This window comes from Colobus angolensis, unplaced genomic scaffold, assembly GCF_000951035.1.
Source record: "Colobus angolensis palliatus isolate OR3802 unplaced genomic scaffold, Cang.pa_1.0 Scaffold433, whole genome shotgun sequence".
NCBI lineage: Eukaryota > Metazoa > Chordata > Mammalia > Primates > Cercopithecidae > Colobus > Colobus angolensis.
Window position 1 is genome coordinate 20,498 of NW_012117744.1, and position 20,853 is coordinate 41,350.

The following is a 20,853-nucleotide window of genomic DNA, read 5'->3' on the forward strand; positions in this document are numbered from 1 at the left end:
TGCAGTGGCGCCATCTCGGCTCATTGCAAGCTCTGCCTCCCAGGTTCACACCATTCTCCTGCCTCAGCCTCCTGAGTAGCTGGGACTACAGGCGCCCACCACCACACCACGCTAATTTTTTTGTATTTTTAGTAGAGACGGGGTTTCACCGTGTTAGTCAGGATGGTCTCAATCTCCTGACCTCGTGATCCGCCCGCCTCGATCTCCTAAAGTGCTGGAATTACAGGCATGAGCCACTGCGACCAGCCTTGTTTTTGTTTTGTTTTGTTTTGTTTTTTGAGACGGAATCTTGCTCTGTCATCCAGGCTGGAGTGTGGTGGCGATCTCGGCTCACTGCAACTTTTGCCTACTGGATTGAAGGGATTCTCCTGCCTCAGCCTCCTGAGTAGCTGAGATTACAGGTGCCCACCACCACACTCAGCTAATTTTTTTTTATTTTTAGTAGAGAAGGGGTTTTACCATGTTGGCCGGGCTGGTCTCAAACTCCTGACCTTAGGTGATCCACCCGCCTCGGACTCCCAAAGTGCTGGGATTACAGGCGTGAGCCACCGCGCCAGGCCCAATTATTTCTTTTCTGTCCTGGCTGAGGATAAAACAAATGGCATTATCAGTAAAACCATAAATAATCCTGAAGATTTTTATGAAATCCTGTTCGTAAAATTATGAACAGGTGCTGATGGATCTAGAAATACTCACAGATCTGAGATTTATAAGAGGTTATTGGATTTAGTATAGATCTGTGAGAGAGAAAAGTTTTATCTATTAAGTCTTATCAGTTGTTTGTACCTCAGTGTGTGTTTGTCAAATTTTGTTAAAAGTGGATGTTGATATGGTGAAGGGAAGAGAGCAGGGGCGTCTGAGAGACTGAGGAAAGGAAATAGAATCAAGAATAAAGAGACTGGTCTGGTGTGACGAGGCCAAGGTGTGCAGAACGCGAAGTCAGGAGATCGAGACCATCCTGGCCAACATGGTGAAACCCCGTCTCTACCAAAAACACAAAAATTAGCTGGGTGTGGTGGCACATGCCTGTAATCCCAGCTACTTGGGAGGCTGAGGCAGGAGAATTGTTTGAATCAGGGAGTCGGAGGTTGCAGTGAGCCGAGATCACACCACTGCACTCCAGCCTGGCAACAGAGCAAGATTCTGTCTAAAACAAACAAACAAAAAGAGACCAAGGGTGCTGCAATGGTTCACATCTGTAATCCAACATTTTGCAAGGCCAAAGCAGGAGGATTACTTGAGCCCAGGAGCTCAAGACCAGTCTGGACAACATAGTGAGAGACATCCGTCTCTACAAAAAATTTAAAAATTAGCCAGGCATAGTGGTGTGTTCCTGTAGTCCCAGCTACTCGGGAGGCTAAGGCAGGAGGGTCACATGAGCCCAGGAGGTCGAGGCTGCAGTGAGCCATGATCACGCCACTGCACTCCAGCTTGGGCAACAGAGCAAGGCCTTGTCTCTATGAAAAAATAAAAAGAATAGAGACCAGGTCAGGTCTTCAATTCCAAAGGAAAATTTCTTTGTCTTAAGGTATTACTAGGCACCTCATCAATACCTTTCATGATTTCATTCAGTGGGGCTGAGAGAGCCCCAACCCCCTCACAGAGGTGTCTCTCCAGTCCCCTGGTAGCTGTGTTACTTTTACCTGATTGCTCTGTCTATTGAGATAAACAGCAGCTGTGAGTGAAGGGCTGCTCCCCAGTCATGGGCACATCTTAAACTCTGGCTGTCTTTTGTATCTTGAAAACAGCAAATATCTGGGGTTAGCAGGCCACATTTTGTCGATGTTTCTTAGACACAAAGACTCTAAAAGCCCAGAAGGTGTGAGCTGCTGGAGGCCTCAGCCATCACCCATTCCCTTTTCTTATTGGGAGATGTTAAATGCTTGGAATCAGCACCAGAACCCATGGTCTCGAAATCTGAGTCCAGTGCTTCTCAATATTAAATAAATATTTGTTGGATTCTCATCCTAATGAGTGATGACTTAGGCAAGGGAATCAGCCTTCTGAGCCAACAGCAGCACACTCTCCCAGAGCCTGTCCCAGCCTGAGCTTGGTGCACAGGAGATGACCAGAATCAGGCCAAGTGCGCTCCATCCCTGTCTCTGCTTCCGAACTGAAGCCTTCACACTCGCTCTCTGGCTCTCCATCTTCCTTACTCTGCCCATGGAGTTGTCTGTCTGGCCCCAAAGGAAATATACACATTTATTTAAAATAGAAGTAAACATTTATTTATTTATTTATTTATTTATCAGAGCCTCACTGCACCACCCAGGCTGGTCTCAAACTCCTGGCTTCAAGCACTCCTCCTGCCTCAGACTCCCAAGTAACTGGGATTTACAGGTGTGAGCCACCACACCCAGCCCCCCAGGAAATATTTTGATGAAGAAAAATGAGACAAAGATTAAGCAAGGAGGTCAGGCGCCATGGCTCACGCCTGTAATCCCAGCACTTTCAGAGGCCAAGGTGGGCAGATAACCTTTGGTCAGGAGTTTGCAACTAGCCTGGCCAACATGGGGAAACCCTGTCTCTACTAAAAATACAAAAATTAGCCGGGTGTGGTGGCAGGCACCTGTAATCTCAGCTACTTGGGAGGCTGAGGCAGGACAATCGCTTGAGCCTAGGAGGCGGAGTTTGCAGTGAACCAACGTTACGCCACTGCACTCCAGCCTGGGCGAAAGGAGCAAGACTCTGTTAAAAATAAATAAATAAATAAAATAAGCAAGGAAAAGCAGGAGAGGAGAGAAAAAGGAAGAATAGGGGTTTAGAGAAGTAGCAAAATTCCTTTTTCACCAAGAGAGGTGGTGTAAAGTTTAACAGGCAGCGAATACTCTCTGAAGCCGTGTTGTTGGACTAAGTGTGTGTGTTTGGGGCTGGGGGGAGACAGACTCAAAGCAAGGAAATGTTGGGTGCACCCGGCCATATGTGAGGCAGGAATGTGCCCTCGTGGAAGAGCATGGGACATCCTCCACCAAGGGGCACAACCAGAGCGGTGCCCACTGGGGAGGCCCTGGGTGAAGGCCTCTGTGCCTGGCACCGACTACAGCAGAGGGAGTCTCAAGTGTGTGACATAACCTGTCACCAAGTCTTAGAGTCTCCCTACAGCCAAACAAATGCTGTTTGTGATGTGATTTTAGAATATACACCATGGAATACTATGCAGCCATAAAAAAGGATGAGTTCATGTCCTTTGCAGGGACATGGATGCAGCTGGAAACTATCATTCTGAGCAAACTATCACAAGGACAGAAAATCAAACACCATATGTCCTCACTCATAGGTGGGAATTGAACAATGAGAACACTTGGACACAGGGCAGGGAACATCACACACAGGGGCCTGTCATGGCCGGGGGTGGGGTAGGGGGAGGATAGCATTAGGAGACATACCTAATGTAAAGGACAAGTTAATGGGTGCAGCAAACCAACATGGCACATGTATACCTATGTAACAAACCTGCATGTTGTGCACATGTACCCTAGAACTTAAAGTATAAAATAAAATAAAATAAAAATACCATTCAGCCGGGCATGATAGCTCACGCACATAATCCCAGCACTTTGAGAGGCCGAGGCGGGCAGATCACGAGGTCAGGAGATCGAGAGCATCCTGGCCAACATGCTGAAACCCTGTCTCTACTAAAAATACAAAAAATTAACTGGGCATGGTGGTACGTGCCTGTAATCCCAGCTACTTGGGAGGCTGGGGAAGGAGAATCACTTGAACCTGGGAAGCCGAGGTTGCAGTGAGCCAAGATCGCACCACTGCACTCCAGCCTGGCAAGGGTGAGACTCCGTCTCAAAAAAATAAAAATAATATAATTCTTCCAGGTAGTAGGTTGCTCTAAATAACAGTAAAGGATTCTGAAAAATACAATGCTAACAGCAAAACATCAAAAATAGCAATAACAGCAAATACACGTTTATCGAATTGAATTTTTGGAATAAGAGAAGATGGCTGGCCTGGCCACCAGAAGACCACGCAGGCCACCATCAGCTGGATGACCCTGGGCAAGGCTCCTCTCAATGCCCCAGTATCTTCACCTGTAAAACGAGGGGCTAGAGTGATCCTGGAGGTCCTTCTTGGTTTTATTGTCTTAACTTCATTATCAGTTCACTTTTCCTTCCTCTTTCATTGTGGCTGAAATTGGGTCTAAGCTTCTCTAAGAAATGCATCCATGTCCAAGAGTGGTGGCTCATGCCTGTAATCCCAGCACTTTGGGAGGCTGAGGCGGGCAGATCACTTGAGGTCAGGAGTTCGAGACCAGCCTGACCAATGTAGCGAAACCCTGTCTCTACTAAAGATACAAAAATTAGCCAGACATGTTGGTGCAATCCCAGCTACTCAGGAAGCTGAGGCACAAGAATCGCTTGAACCCAGGAGGTTGCCGTGAGCCAAGATCATGCCACTGCCCTTCAGCCAGGGTGACAGAGCAAGACTTCACCTAAAAATATATATATATATATATGTGCATCCACAATGGAGGACACTCATCTTCTGAGAAAAAATTCTTGGTTTCTCAATGGATTACTGAAATTAATCTTAGAATATTGTGATTAATCTTAAATATAAGTTATTTTGCAAAAATTTGGTCTATGCACAACTTTCCACGAATCCTTTTATTCCATAATACAAAGACCACTTGTCCTGGAAACCTTGAGCGTATCTGTGATTTTACATCTTTAGGAGCACTTTTGCACTTAGGCAGCTGTGCCTCATTCCCCTGGGTCACAGAAAGCACCGTTATGGCCTTTTGTTCATGTGTTCATTTGTTCATTCAAACATCATCAAATATTTATGGAGGCCCTGGTCTCAAAGGATCAACTGTGAGAAGCACTTGGTCTTTCTTATAATGTTCTATTTCACAAGAAAGACAAACCAGAAACATTTCCAGGCTTGTCCTCTAAGTCTGCTTCAATAATGCCAATGACTTCAGCTTCTATTTTGGAAAGGTTCAGAAATTTCAGGATATTAGGCAGAGATCATTTAATCTTTGACTTTTTTTGTTAGGGGGATAAAGTCTGTTTTGGTCAGAACAGATTTGCATTAGTCAGGCTGCCATTACAAAATACCATAGACTGATTAAAAATGGACATTTATTTTCTCATAATTCTGGAGGCTGGAAGTCTATGATCATGCACTAAAAAGTCAGTTTCTGGTGAGGGCTCTCTTCCTGGCTTGCAGAAGGCTGCCTCCTTGCTGTGTCCTCACATGGTTTGTCCTCTGGGCCTCCTTATGGGCTCTGTCTTTAAATAAAGTCACATTGGGGGTTAGGGCTTTAACATTTGATTTTTGAGGAATGTAAACATTCAGTCCCTAACAGCCAGTATGGTTCATGCTTTTTGTTAATTCAGACAGAAAGTGTGCCTTCTGACAGTGGTAACACAGGTGGAGATGCATGCTGTGCCTGAAAGAGCAGAGCTGCTCGCTGCCCCTGGATCTTGATGAAGAGCAGGATTCCTATATCTTCACAGGGGGCACAGCTGCCTAAGTGCAAATGCTAAGCATTTCAGGTCGGAATTCTAGATTTCCCCTCCCAACGTGCAACTCCATCTCCTTTCAGAATGACTGGACAATTTTCCTTTTGGGAAAGGAAGTTCATGGTTACAGTCCCTGCTCATCTTCTGGAACCCTCTCTCTTATGTGTCTGAAATTATCCCAGCTCACGGTTGTCTGAGCCAATGGGGTGTGTGTCTGTGTGTGCACGTGCGTGCATGTGTTGGTTCAGGCATCATTTGGTTGTTCTCAGCCTCCCTGGAGTGCCTCCACCCATTGTCTTCAGTAATTTGTGCTAATTTGGCTGACCTGGGACTCAGGGACTCTGCAGAAATTTCAGCACTCCAGCACCTCAGCAGCTAGTCACGTGGTGCAAGCAGCCATCAGGGCTGTGTTCAGATGCCTATCAGTGGCTACAGTGGTTTAACCAAATAGGAGATTGCTTTTCTCGCATACCAAGAAATTTGGAGGCCAATAGTACAGGGCTATCAGAAGCCCAGGTTCTGTGTATCACTCTGCCCTCCTATGTGTGTAGCTTTCATCAGGTTTGCAAGACAGATGAGTGGCCAAATCTCCAGTTCCAGATAAAAAGAAGGAAGCAGACATGTCAGATCAAGTCCATCCTTTTTAACAACCTTTCCTCTAACCACCCCAATCCCAGCAGCTTCTGTTTGTATCTAATTGGCTACATGTGCCATAGGTCATTCCCAGATGCAAGGAAGCCTGGAGCTGAGCTTTTTAAGCTGGCACCATGCAACCCTGAATAAATTTAGCATCTGTTGCCAAGGAAAAGGGGGGAATGGCTGTTGGGCAGGGAACTGGCAGTGTCTGCCACAGTGCTGCTGTGGTTTGAATGTGTTCCCCAAAGTTCATGTGCTGGAAATTTGACCCCCAACACTGCAGTGTTGGGAGGTGGGGCCTAATGTCAGGTATTTGGGTCATGGGGGCACCACCCTCATGAGTGGATTTATGCCATTATCATGGGAGGGGTTGACCCCTTCTTGTCTTTCTCACCCCCTCCTTGCCTTTCCATCATGTTTGATGCAGCAAGAAGGTCCTCACCAGAGGCTGGTCTCATGATCTTGAACTTCCCAGTCTCTAGAACCATAAGCCAATAAATTTCTGTTCATTATAAATTCCTCAGGTTGTGGTATTCTGTTGTAGCCGCACAAAACAGGTGAAGACAAGTGCCTTTCAAACAATATTCTCTGCCTTAGAGGATGGGCCTGCCTGACCTGGGAACAGATGGAGGAGGACAGCTGTGTCCTCACTGCTTCCCTCTTCTCTTGAGCAATTCACCTCTGGTCCCAACTCTCCAGATGCCCCTCAGTAAAACAAAGGCCACAAAGCTGACTGCATCATTGCTCAAGTGTTTGTCCACTCAACAGTCATTAGCTCAGCAGCTGCTGGGTGACAGTCACTATTCTAGGAGCTGGGAATATAGGAGTGAGGAAGACAATCCCCAACTTCCTGGAGCTGGCATCATCTAGGGAGGGGAGACAACAATAAACAGATAAATGTGATATGATTAGGTTCTCTACTGGAAGATAAAGTACCCTAAAAGGATAGAGAGGAGAGGGATTTTTAAATAGTGTAACCTGAAATGACTTACTCAAGGAAATGACATTTGAGCAAAGACTGGATAAGTGAAGGAATGGCTGTGGACTCTCCGGATAAGGGTAAGAACTTTCCTCATGCAGATGCATTCTAGCTTGTTCTGGGAATCGCAGACTGCCCCGAGGACTGGGGAGGAGGATGCGGGCAGTATGGTTGAGGGGTGCACAGTCAGGGCCACATGGGGTCAGGGAGACTGTGGTGGAACTTAGGATGTTTCTTTCTGAGTGTGATGGGAAACCATCTGTAGCGCTTAGCAGGAACTGACATAATCCTCTCTAGGTGCTGTGTGGGGAATGGACTGTAGAAAGGTCAGGAGTGGAAACACTTAGGAAGCAGTGCAGGAGCCCGAGAGAGAGAGCATCTGTGCTCTCAGCGTGGCCCCGGTGGAGATGGTAGGGAACAATCAGGGCTGGGATGTATTCTGAAGAACATTAAGACCTGATGTGGGGTGGGAGAAAAAGAGAGGAGTCAAAGATGACTTCAAGAATGTCCCCCTGAGCAAATATACAACTTGCCCCCTAGAGGCTGTGGGGAATTCCCTCTGTTCTCTTCCTGTACATTTCCAGGAAGGTTTCCTGGCTCTTTACAGATTGACACCCTGGTGGCTGCCCAGCTGGCTGCTCCCAGTGCTGCTCTTGGTACTAACAGTAATCAACAGATCGGTTTTTGTTCATTAAAAAAAAATTTTCTTGAGACAGTGTCTTGCTGTGTCACCCAGGCTGGAGTGCAGTGGTGCGACCACCACTCACTGCAGCCTTGACTTCCAGGACTCAAGCCATCCTCACGCTCCAGCCTCCCAAGTAGCTGGGACTATAGGGGTGCACCACCATGCCTGGCTAATTTTTTCATTTTTGTAAGACAGGCTCTTCCTATGTTGCCTAGGCTGGTCTCCAACTCCTGGGCTCAAACGATCCTCCCACCTCAGCCTCCCAAAGTGCTAGGATTACAGGTATGAGCCACCGTGCCTGGCCCACAGTTTTTAAATAAATAAGCATAAATGTAAGGTTGCGTCTCTATCACTCATTTGCATTTATGTGGAGGAAAACAGGGCTGGGTACCCTCGGAGCACACAGCCCACCTCACCCACGCCTCTGAGGTGCTGGGACAGAGGCACCTTGAATTGCTCCTCTCTTAGGAAAGTGCCTACAGAAGCCTCCTGCAAACAGGGGGTAGGTACACTTTTACTTTTCTTCCTAAAAGAATCCCTGGACTTTGATTGGGCAAACCTGGAGGGTACGTCTCTCATGAGATCATTACCCAGCATATGGGTGTCTCAGTGGGAAAGAAAAAGGTTTTCTATAGTCAGGACATGGTGCAGAATGAGTTGCTATAGCATATTAATTGGGTGCTGAACAGGCAAGGAGGGGCAATTTAAAACTCTCATGCTGATCAGTAACGGAACTGCACCTGTGAATGGCCACTGCACTCTAGCCTGGGCAACATAGTGAGACCCCATCTTTTTTTTAAAAAAAAGTAGGGGGCTTGCTTGTTTTAAATGTGACAGCACTGCACTGTAAGGAAATAAAACTTTATTTTGGGACTGCATTCCTAAGCCATTTCCCCAACTGGAGGGTTACAGTTTAACACTGGGTGTTTCTGAGATTCTCACACAGTGAGGCAGAGTGTGATATCCTGGCTGCTGACCAAGGAAGGGCTTTGTAAGGAAAGACTTCCTTGGGAAAAAGACAAGAGGACCGTGAGGGGCACACGGCTGGTGTTCAGTGACCCCATGCCGACTCTGACACCTACCTACACACATAAAATGAACACCCACTATGGGCCAGGCACTGTTCTAGGTGCTGGGTAAACACGATCAAATACAATGCCCACTGAGCCCATCGTCAGGGCTCCAGAGGAAGACAGGTGTGACAAATAAGAGACTTCCAAAGGGAGATGCTGGAGGCTCAGGGACGGAGAACAGCTCATGGGCAGGGCCCATGTCTGTGAAGAGGGAGCATTGCAGATGGGACCAGAGGTGGGGGTCAGGGTGGCTGCAGATAGAGCTTCTGGGACCCGGGTGTTGACCCCATGATGGGAAAATCTCATGAGAGCGGAACTCTGGGTAAAATGTGGATTCTGGGCTGGGTGCAGTGGCTCATGCCTGTAATCTCAGCACTTTGGGAGGCTAAGGCGGGCGGATCACGAGGTCAGGCGATCCAGACCATCCTGGCTAACACGATGAAACCCCGTCTCTACTAAAAATACAAAACATTAGCTGGGCATGATGGTGGGCGCCTGTAGTCCCAGCTGTTCGGGAGGTTGAGGCAAGAGAATGGCGTGAACCCTGGAGGTGGAGCTTGCAGTGAGCAGAGATCGCACCACTGCACTCCAGCCTGGGCAACAGAGCGAGACTCCATCTCAAAAAAAAAAAATTTTCACCAAAAAAAAAAAAAAAATGTGGATTCTGCTTTCAGCTGTGTGTGTTTGCAGGGAGGTGGGAGTGGGCGTGGAGACTCTTGCATGCTCCAAGTTGCCTTTCAGGAACTGGGCTGTTTAGAAACAGACACAGCCTATGGTGCAGGAGGCCAGGGCCACAGGGTGCCACGGGACACTCATCCAGGCATCGTGCCCCTCCCATTTACCCATGTCTCCCTATGATTCTTTTACAGCCACTGCAGGGTTCAGTTCAATCGCCGAAAATGAAGATGCCCTCCTCAGACATTTGTTCCAAGGTTATCAGAAATGGGTCCGCCCTGTATTACATTCTAATGACACCATAAAAGTATATTTTGGATTGAAAATATCCCAGCTCGTAGATGTGGTGAGTAATCCTTGGCACTTGGCTAAAAAGAACATGCATTCTTTAACCTGTTTATGAGTCTAAAATATATTTTTCCCTATGTCTGACATTTCAATTTAAAAAATAATTTACTGTGAGAGAAAGTCTGCCCCCAAGAAGCCACTGAAATGACCTGAGGAAAGAACAAGAAGTTATCACAGGGTAAATTGCAGCACTGTTAGTGTGGGACCTTTCTGCTGGGGGGAGGATGTGGTTGCTAAGATAGTCATTGCCCCTGGCCTGGTTTGCTGAACACTCAGGAAGGAGGGCTGAGAACTGCAGAGAAGAGGAGCTGAGCCTGGGGCTGACGCGCTGTGTGATCTTGGATCCTCCGTGGCTGTGCCCTGGGCTGGTAGGGGGTCTGCAGGGAGATGAGGTGGTAACAACAGTGCCCACAGCCAGGCCCATTCTTGCTTTCCCTAGGCGGCCCCGTCACCTCTCCTGAACTCGCCCATGCCTTCACATTCTAATTTTCCTTTTGAGCTTGCATTTCTGCCATGATTGTGTTCTTAGAAGAAACCAGTGAACTTTAACTCCCCAAATGCAACAAAATTGTCCTGCTATGGTCCCCAAAGCCCCAGAAGAATCCTCCTATGTTATCCATTTTCTCCACCCCACTACACACATGTGTGCATGCTCACCTGCCCTGGCTGGCTCAATACCCCAGGATTCCTTCTAGGAAGTCATGCAAAGCCCATCTCCAATTTAGCTATTATTTCCCTCTACTTTGCCCCTTCATTATTATTATTATTACTCTTATTATTGAGACAGAGACTCTGTCTTTTACCCAGGCTGGAGTGCAGTGATGTGATCTCAGCTCACTGCAACCTCCGTTTCCCGGGTTCGAGTGATTCTCCTGCCTCAGCTTCCCGAGTAGCTGGGATTACAGGCATGCACCACCATGCTCAGCTAATTTTTGTATTTTTTGTAGAGACGGGATTTTGCCATGTTGGATAGGCTGGTCTCGACCTCCTAACCTCAGGTGATCCACCCGCCTTGGCCTCCCAAAGTACTGGAATTACAGGAGTGAGCCACTGTGCCCAGCCTACTTTGTACCTTTAAAGTGCCTTCTGGGTTATGCAATTTTATATAAATATAGCCACAATGAACTGCTACTTGTTTTAGTTATTTTTCATTTTAGGCAAAATCTGCATACCGTTTGACTATTTATATGCCATTTGACTGTTTTAAATTGAGAATCTTTTGCACTTTTAACACCTCAAAGGTGAGACTCAGATAGATTTTTCTGATCAAAACCAAACAAAAAACAGCTGGGTGTGGTGGCATGCACCTATAGTCAGCTCCTTGGGGGCTGGGGCAGGAGGATGGCTTGAGCCCCGGAGGTCGAGGGTGCAGTGAGCTATGGTGGCACCACTGCACTGCAGCCTGGGCAACATCTTGAGACCCCATTTCTAAAACAACAGCAAAAATCACAACTTACTTTCACTTCAACTTACAGTATTTTTTTAATTGTCATTTTCTTAGGATGAAAAGAATCAGCTGATGACAACCAATGTGTGGCTCAAACAGGTAAATTTCGATTCAAGCATTGTGTCTGCTAACCCAGTCACTTATTTTCTTTTTAGAAAGCCTCTCATCTGAAAAACATTTATTTAAGAGGGCATATCGTGTTCCTCAGGGAGATTTGTAGGAAGGGTCTATGGCTTTTATTTTCCATTGTGAGTGTTGGGGAACTGATCCTGGCAAGCCCCTGGGTGCACACTGCTGTGCGTGGTTGCTCCCAGCAGTAGAGCTGCTTGTGTGGTGGGCGGAGGTGACTCTCCTGCCATAAGGCCTGGGGATGGGCCCTGGGACCACTTAGAGAAAAGAACAAAGAGCCTCCAAGATGCACCACTTTCCCCCAGGTAGGGAACTGTAGCTAGGTAGGAAAATCAGGGCTACATCCTCCCAAGCCTCCTCTGGTCCTCTGTGGGTAGAATCTACCTCTAATACCTCTTGTTGCTTCCAAGGAAGAACTGAGCCCTGAATGAGGGAATAATGGGGCTGCCCATCGTTAATTTCAAAACAGAGTGAAGCCCAAAACAAAATGATGAATACGTGTTTTCCTGACATTACTGAAAATGCATTTTGAATCGTTTTCAGCTTTCTTTTTAGATAATTGTTTTTAGCTTGGCTAGAGTTTATTTCCTAAACTCAGGGGAGTGTGTCCAAAGGAGTTTGTTTTAGGATTGTCAATAAATAATTACTGTTCAAATCCCAATTTTGCATATGTTATCTACAAAGATAAAATATTAACACTTGATAGCGGGTAAGAAGTTTGGTTTATCCCAGCTACTCGGGAGGCTGAGGCAGGAGAATTGCTTGAACCCAGGGGGCAGAGGCTGCAGTGAGCCGAGATTGTGCCACTGAATTCCAGCCTGGGTGACAGAGCGAGAGCCTGTATCAAAAAAATAAATAAATAAACTTGGTTTAATTGTTTATTTTGTGTTTTTGTTTTGTTAGCTTTTTTTTAAATTTAGTTTTGTCTTATATTTATTTACAAATTTATCTGAGACCCAGTCTCATTCTGCCACCCAGGCTGTAGTGCAGTGACATGATCTCGGGTCACTGAAACCTCTGCCTCCGAGGTTCAAGTGATTCTTGTGCCTCAGCCTCCTGAGTAGCTGGGATTACAGGCGCCCGCCACCATGCCCAGCTAATTTTTGTATTTTTACTAGAGACAGGGTTTCAACATGTTGGCCAGTCTGGGTTCAAACTCCTGGCCTCAAGTGATCTGCCCACCCCAGCCTCCCAAAGTGCTAGGATTACAGACTTGAGTCTCTGTATGTATTTATTTATTTTTCGATTCAGGAGTTACATGTGCAGGTTTGCTACATGGATCTCTTGCGTGATGCTGGGGTTTGGGCTTCTAGTGAACCCATCACCCAAATAGTGAAAATCATACCCAACAGGCAGTTTTTCAGCTCATTCCCCTCCCTCTCTCCATCCTTCCCTCCCTCCCACATCATTACTTTTGGAGTCCCCAGTGTGTTTTGTTCTCATCTTTGTGTCCATGCGTACCAGTTGTTTAGCTCCTACTCCTAAGCAAGAACAAGCAATATTTGATTTTCCAAAGTTTTTTGTTTGTTTGTTGTTTTTGTTTGTTTGTTTTTTGAGACAGAATCTCACTCTGTCACCCAGGCTGGAGTGCAATGGCACAATCTCGGTTCACTGCAACCTCCGCCTCCCGGGTTCAAGTGATCTTCTTGCCTCAGCGTCTCAAGTAGCTGGGACTACAGGCACATGCCACCACGCCAGGCTAATTTTTGTATTTTTAGTAGAGATGAGGTTTCACCATGTTGGCCAAACTGGTCTTGAATTCCTGGCCTCAGGGGATCTGCCCGCCTCGGCCTCCCAAAGTGCTGGGATTACAGGCGTGAGCCACCTCGCCAGGCCTAAATATTTAAATGAATGTCCAGATATTGCCTAATTTGCCCCATAGTTTTAAAATATTCCTGGTGGGATATCTTTCTGCTAATGCTTTATAAGGAACAATGGATACAAGAAACAGCAAGGAGCTTCCCTCAGCTTCATTTCATGTCATCAAATTTCTCCCACTCAGCAACTTTAGTGAGAATTAGAGAACTATGATGATTTTCAGTGCTTTCTACTCATCTGTTTCTCTAATCAGTAGATATGTGAACAAGTTGTGAAATGGATCTGCATATTGTTTTACTTGCAAATAAAAATATCCAGAAGAAAATAATAAGCTTGGAATGTATATATAAAAATACCACTTAAATAAACATATCTTGCTATACAACAATCTCATTCCTTGGTGACTTACCCACTTTTGCAATTCAGAGGCCATAGACTTGGGAAGCATTTTGAGTTAATAAAGGACGAGAAGAAATCCTATATTCAAGCTTGCAGGGCAGAAAAGAACCCACACTTTCCTCTTCAGGGGAAAATAGGCTTAGAAGTTAACAAAAATCAAACAAACACACAAACTTTTACTTCCCGCATGCCTCCTACTCCACTGCTTTTTTTTTTTTTGAGTCAGAGTCTCACTCTGTCGCCCAGGCTGGAGTGCAGTGGCTCGATCTCGGCTCACTGCAGCCTCTGCCTCCTGAGTTCAAGAGATTCTTCTGCCTCAGCCTCCCGAGTAGCTGGGACGACAGGCACATGCCACCACACCTAGCTAATTTTTGTATTTTTAGTAGAGACGGGATTTCAGCATGTTGGCCAGGCTGGTCTCAAACCCCTGATGTCAGCCCAAAGTGCTGGGATTAAAGGCATGAGCCACTTTGCCTGGCCGAGATTAAGCTCTAATCTCTCACATAAAGCAGGGGTCCAGAGACTCTGGGCCTTCACATGGGGATAGTAGGTCTTTTCACTTTTCTTGTGCTTTTGAAAATAAGGAGTCATTTCAGCCAAAGAAAACAGCATTAGACACAAAAAAGTAGGTGCCAAGGGTCCCTTGGGCCTCAGCTACAGCTTTGGAAAGGACTTTCCACAAAGTTTGCCACCAGAATCCCAGAAGCCTGATGGGTGTCTTCAAACCAAGGCAGAATTAAGTCCTAAAAGTCAATTCAATACCCAAAACCAAGCAGGAGAAATCCACAGGCAAGGAGCACACTGACACTTGGAAAAGTCAGCCCACTGACTGAAGTTCCCATTTGACAGAAGCAATGAGAATAATCGACTTTTTTGGGTATAAATGTGTAAGGTACAAGTGTGGTTTTATTTACACAGATATATTGTATAGTGGTGAAATCTAGTGTATCTGAATACTAATGTACATTGTAACCATTAGGTAATTCCTCATCCCTCACCCACCTCCCACCCTCCCATTCTTCCAAGTCTCCAATATCTATTGAGATTAATATACTTTGTGTTTAATTCACAAATGCATAAACGAGGTTTATCTCATTTAAACCTCTCTACCACCTGACTTAGGAAAAGAGACATCGTATAGAGATAGAAGAGTCCAGTCCTCATCCGGCAGGAATCTGGGTTTCCTAAGCCCTGGCCAGGATATTTCTGGCCTTATGCAGCCTCCTCCCTGAACACTAAGCCCTGCTTCTAGACCACAGGAAGAGCCGAAGCAGGAGAAACGAAGCTTCACATTCCAGAAAACTACAGAGGATATAGTCAATGCGATGCCCATTCGCACAGATTGAGTTTGGAGTGGGAAATTTTACAGTGGATGTTAGTTAATATATGTTGTTATGGCACAGACAATGTTGGGGCAGAAAAGAAAGGTCATTTTTACAACACTGGGTGGCAAGAAGGGAAGGCTGCCTGGAACAGGAGGCATTGAGCTTCGCCATGATGTTATGTTTATGCTTTTTAAAAAAAAGCTTTTTGGCCAGGCGCGTGGGTCACGCCTGTAATCCCAGCACTTTGGGAGGCCAAGGCAGGTGGATCACAAGGTCAGGAGATAGAGACCTTCCTGGCTAACACGGTGAAATCCCATCTCTACTAAAAATACAAAAATGGGTGCCTATAGTCCCAGCTACTTGGGAGGCTGAGGCAGGAGAATCGCTTGAACCTGGGAGGCGGAGCTTACAGTGAGCCGAGATCATGCCACTGCACTCCAGCCTGGGTGACAGAGCAAGACTCCATCTCAAAAAAGAAAAAAAACTTTTTAAAGCTATATGGATTAAAGAAAGTTGAAGGATTAAAAAAAAAAAGATGAAAAAAACAACAAGATAAAACAGATATTCATAAAAAGCTATCATTAGTGTTTTACACAGATCTTAGTTCCAGCGCAGCTAATAATAATATCTAAGATTTACTGAGTACTTACTAAGTGCCCAGGCACTATGCTGACTGTAATGGGAATAATCCCATTTAATTTTCACAGTCATCCTAAAAGGGAGGTTCTATTATTATCCTAACTTTGCAGATGAGGAAATTGAGAACTGGAGAGTGGAAGTGACTTGCCCAGGGTTAAGCACTGTTAGGGGAAGTCTGACTTATGTCGAGAAATCTTTCACTTGCCTTAGACTGGAGGGAGAGTTTGAAGAGTGTACTGTTCTCCTGTTAGTCCTGTTCCTGTATAATTTCCTAATCCTGGTCTTCTAAGGCTTGGATTCCTCAATCTCCAGGACATCTGGTGGAGTTGGTCTAGAAAGAATTCAGGAGAGAATGAAGTTAGGATCCACTCCATCTTCCATCCATTCACCAGGATTTATTGAGAGTCTATGTGCCAGGAGCCCTGCTAGATCCTGGATATATAAAGAACGACACACAGCACCGCCTGAAAGAAGAGGACATAGTGTTAGTTACCGAAAAATAATTACCATGATAAATATCACAAAGAAAGTACATATAAAACACTGTGGAGCTTGAAAAATGGCAGTGAGACAGGAGAAAGTCAGGGAAAGCTCCCAAGGGGAGGGGATATTTAATTTGAGTCTTACAGGACAAACAGAAGTTCCACAAGTCAAAAAAGTGGAGAAGTTGTGAACCACCTGAATAGTGAATAGTAGTCCCAATAACACCACTATCCAAAAGCTCTCACATTTGAGCAAACCCATTGGTAACTCTTTGCAATCATCTCTGTGTCCCTCAGTCAAAATGAAAACAAAAATGCCCAATTCCCTCTCTTTCCTCATTTGCCTCCCAGACACTGAAAAATGTTCTCTAATTCATATCCACATGGAGAAGAGAATTCTACCCACTTGGAACAAAAGCACGTTCCATGGCAGCGCATGCAAATGAGATACTTGTGGGGTTTTTTAAGTCAATTCTCCTATTTTATCCTCTGTTTCCATAGCTCTCCTCCGGTATATTTAGACACTCTTCTTCTATCCTCTCAACCAAAGACAGAACTTTATACAGCACAAATCTAGTGACATCCAGAGGAAGTCTTCTACATGGTGCTATTTTTATTTTATTGATTTTATATTGCGAACTAGTTTGTCTTCCTCCTTTGTACTTCCAGACAGTAATCAAACCCCTATAAACTATAAATATATTGTTAACATTGACTCACTAGGACTACGTGAGAAAGTACTTACTGCCCCAGCCCCTCAGATCCTGCACCATCATATCAAGGTTAGGAAAACGTGGAAAGCACCTTAGAGACAATGAAAATTAAACTGATCTTATTTTTTTTTTTTTTTTTTTTTGAGATGGAGTCTTGCTCTGTCACCCAGGCTGGAGTGCAGTGGCATGATCTCGGCTCACTGCAACCTCCGCATCCTGGGTTCAAGTAATTCTGCTTCAGCCTCCTGAGTAGCTGGGATTACAGGCGCCGGCCACCACGCCCAGCTAATTTTTGTATTTAGTAGAGAGGAGGGTTTCACCATGTTGGCCAGGCTGGCCTCGAGCTCCTGCCTTCAGGTTATCCACCTGCTTTGGCCTCCCAAAGTGCTGGGATTACAGGCGTGAGCCACTGCGCTGAGCAAAACTGACCTTTTTTGAAATGACACAAGGGTTGGCCCTTTTGCCTAGATCTTACCATAGAAATTATAACTATGACAACAAGCGCCAAATTTACTCACTCCATATTTCCTGAGAGCCTACTCTGCACTGTGTAGGTGATGCAGGGTAGGTGAGCCCCAAAACTGGGGCTTAGCCTGGCTTCACCAAGAAAAGAACTCAAGGACACCGGCAGCAGAGATACTGCTCCCTACAGACCACAGCTACCCCCCAGCAGTGCGTCCAGACGAGGGCTGCAGTCATATTTAAACCCACCTTTAATTATATGCAAATTAAGGGGCAGTTTATGCAGAAATGTCTAGGTGGGTGGTAACTTCCAGGTCATTGCCATGGAAAAGGGTGGTAACTTCCGGGTGTTGCCTTGGTGATGGTAAACTGACATAGTGCCCTGGTGGCTGTGTCTTACGGAAAGCCGCTTCTGCCCTGCCCTGTTTAGCTAGTTCTCAATCTGGTCCGGTACCCGAGTCCCCGCCTCCAGAGTCAGTTTCACCTTCTGCCTCAAAAGGCCCTGTCAGAGCTGGGCACTGTTGCATATAAAAATAAGACAATGAGAGGACTAAATGATTCGGCTTCACTGTAGCCGAGACAGTTTGTTCTCCTCTCCCCATGACAATCCTGAGGAAAATAAAACTGCTGGAATGTCTGCCAAGGCCAACATCTTAAAGTAGCAGTGTCTTTCCAACAGCTGATGTCTGTTTTAGATCAACAAAAAGTTCAGCAAACATGAAGGCCTTATTAGATAGACCCCTGGAGCTGATTTCTCAGGAGAAATAAGAAGTAGACCTCTTGTGGAAAGGTCAGGCTAGTCCTAGAGGTCTGGGTGATCTCCCCAAAATCTACCATCCACCACCTGGAATGGCACTTATAAGTTCATGAATTCATCTCAGATCTTTACTCATGATCTGATTTTCCTTCCTTTTCTGCAACCTTACTCTGACCTTAGCAAAGGAGGCCAAGTTTGGACTTCTTATTCAAGTGGACCCTGGTAAGAATTGAGTAGGGGTCAAATGGCCTACTATATAAACTTGGGCAAGTCACTTCACCTCTCTGACCCTCAATCTCTTCATCTATTAAATAGAGGTGATGCCTAGCTCACAGTGTTGTCTGGGGGATTACATGAGATAATGTATGTGAATATGACTAGCTCAATAAATGTCACTTCCTGTTGCCACTTTTGAGCTTTCTCATCTTTTTTTTGAGACAGAGTCTCACTCTGTCACCCAGGGTGGAGTGTAGAGTACAGTGGTGCAATCTCAACTCACTGCAACCTCCACCTCCTGGGTTCAAATGATTCTCGCACCTCATCCTCCTGAGTAGCTGTGATTACAGTCATGTGCCACCACGCCTAGCTAATTTTTGCGTTTTTAGTAAAGACGGAGTTTCACCATGTTGGCTAGGCTGGTCTGGAACTCCTGACCCCATGTGATCGCCTGCCTGGGCCTCCCAAAGTGCTGGGATTACACAGGTGAGCCACCATGCCTGGCTTTCATCCTTAATAACAAATCACATTTCTTGGCCTTAACAACTCATGAATTTAACAGGAATATGAAACATATAATATGTCATGTTGCTGTCTTTAAGATTAAAATGAATCAACAATAATTTGGCTTTAAGAATTTCACATCTAAGATGACTGGAGATCCCAGGGATGTCCCAGAGACTGCATATCAAGATAACAGCAAAGAATATTTGTTCCTTATCTCTTGGTCCTTTTAGCATTGAAGTAAGAATAATTTGGGGACTTGGCCTAGTGCGGTGGCTCACACCTGTAATCCCAGCACTTTGGGAGGCCGAGGCAGGCAGATCACGAGGTCAGGAGATTGAGACCATCCTGGCTAACACAGTGAAACCCCATCTCTACTAAAAATACAAAAAAATTAGCTGGGCATGGTGGCGGGTGCCTGTAGTCCCAGCTACTCAGGAGGCTGAGAGAGGAGAATGGCGTGAACCTGGGAGGCGGAGCTTGCATTGAGCCGAGATCACGCCACTGCACTCCAGCCTGGGCGACAGAGGGAGACTCTGTCTCAAAAAAAATAAAAATAAAAAAAATTCGGGGACTTTGTTTATAGGTTTTTTAAAAAAGCTTATGATTTAGGTTTAAATAAAATTTGACTCTGGGTTATGGTTTAGCTAGACATTTATGAGCGATCATTCAGGTAATACATGTAAGAAAAGACCATTTTAAAGGATTATATATATATTTGAAATGGATTTGAAATTGCAATTTTTCTGAATGAGGAAACCTAGAGTTGGAGTGTTTTTCCATTTTTTCTTAGTCATAGATTAACTTTGATATTTGGCTCTGACATACCCTTTGCGCTCCTGTTTCCTGCAAAAACTGCTCTCAAGCCAGGAACTGCTGTGATGCAGAGCTGGTGTTTGACAACGGCTTTGAGCGTCTCAGCTAGAACACACTATGCAAACATGGAATATTATTTCTCATCTCTTACCCTAAGAAGGGAGAGACAGGAGCTTAATCTCCAGATGTCACCAGGGTTTCAGAAAGAACAAAGAGGTGACCAGAAAACCTCGCAGCCCCTTAGAGAACAAGATAGAGGTTTGGGCTGTGGCTCCTCAGCTGGGCACTGCTAACTCCACCACTTGCAAATGTCCTGTGGCTTGTGCCATTCTAAACCCACAGTGGTCCTGGGCTACAGGGCACAGCTAGCTCTGTGGTGAACATGCATCCTGGCAGAAATTGGGTGGGCTGGGCGTGGTGGCTCCTGCCTGTAATCCCAACACTTTGGGAGGCCAAGGCAGGAGGATCACTTGAGGCTAGGAGTTTGAAACCAGCCTGGTCAACACAGGGAGTCCCCTGTCTGTACAAAAAATAAGAAAAAATTAGCCGGGCGTGGTGGTGCATACTTGTAGTCCTAGCTACTTGGGAGGCTGGGGTTGGAAGATGGTTTGAGCCCAGGAGGTTGAAACTGCAATGAGCTGTGATCACACCATGGCACTCCAGCCTGGGCAACAGAGTGAGACTCTGTCTAAAAACAACAGAAAAGAAACTGGATGAACCCTCTGATGGGCATCTCAGGGAGAACGCTCTGTGATTCTCTGGTCTGATAGCAGAAGGACACTAAGGTTGTGAAGAATGCTCTCTCACCCTTGCAAAGCAATGCAGCAGCTGGAGATCAGTGACTCATCCAAGTTGTACAGCTAGTAAAGCACAGTCCTAGTGTGGAGCTCAGGGCTTGTGAGTGGAGTCTAGCGTGCTTTCTCTTTTGAGACCACCAGTGTAAGCAGTATTGACCACAAGTCCCACCCAGCCTGTTTTTCTTTACTGGTTAGAAGCAACTGAGTCTGCTCTAGATCCCTTTAATATCCTCCTCAAGGATCTGAAGGCATCCCTCATTCATGCTCTCCTTCCTTCCTGCCCCAGCACCTTCCCACAGGTGGTTCCATCTTTGGCCAGCCTTCTCAACCCTGTCCTGACCAGAATCCTTCTTTTTTTTTTTTGAGACAGGGTCTTGCTCTGTCACCAGGCTAGAGCGCAGTGGCATAATCTTGGCTCACTGCAAACTCTGCCTCCTGGATTCAAGCGATTCTCCTGCCTCAGCCTCCCAAGTAGT

At 45.8% G+C, this 20,853-nt stretch overlaps 1 protein-coding gene across 1 annotated transcript in view; it reads left to right on the plus strand.

Annotated features, from left to right (window-relative positions):
- CHRNB3 (cholinergic receptor, nicotinic, beta 3 (neuronal)) overlaps positions 1–20,853 on the plus strand; it is a 34,475-nt gene that overhangs the window by 2,682 nt on the left and 10,940 nt on the right. The window contains exons 2-3 of the mRNA XM_011957083.1: positions 9,720–9,871; positions 11,375–11,419. Coding sequence (XP_011812473.1) covers positions 9,720–9,871; positions 11,375–11,419 — 197 coding nt within the window. The remainder of the gene's footprint in view (positions 1–9,719; positions 9,872–11,374; positions 11,420–20,853) is intronic.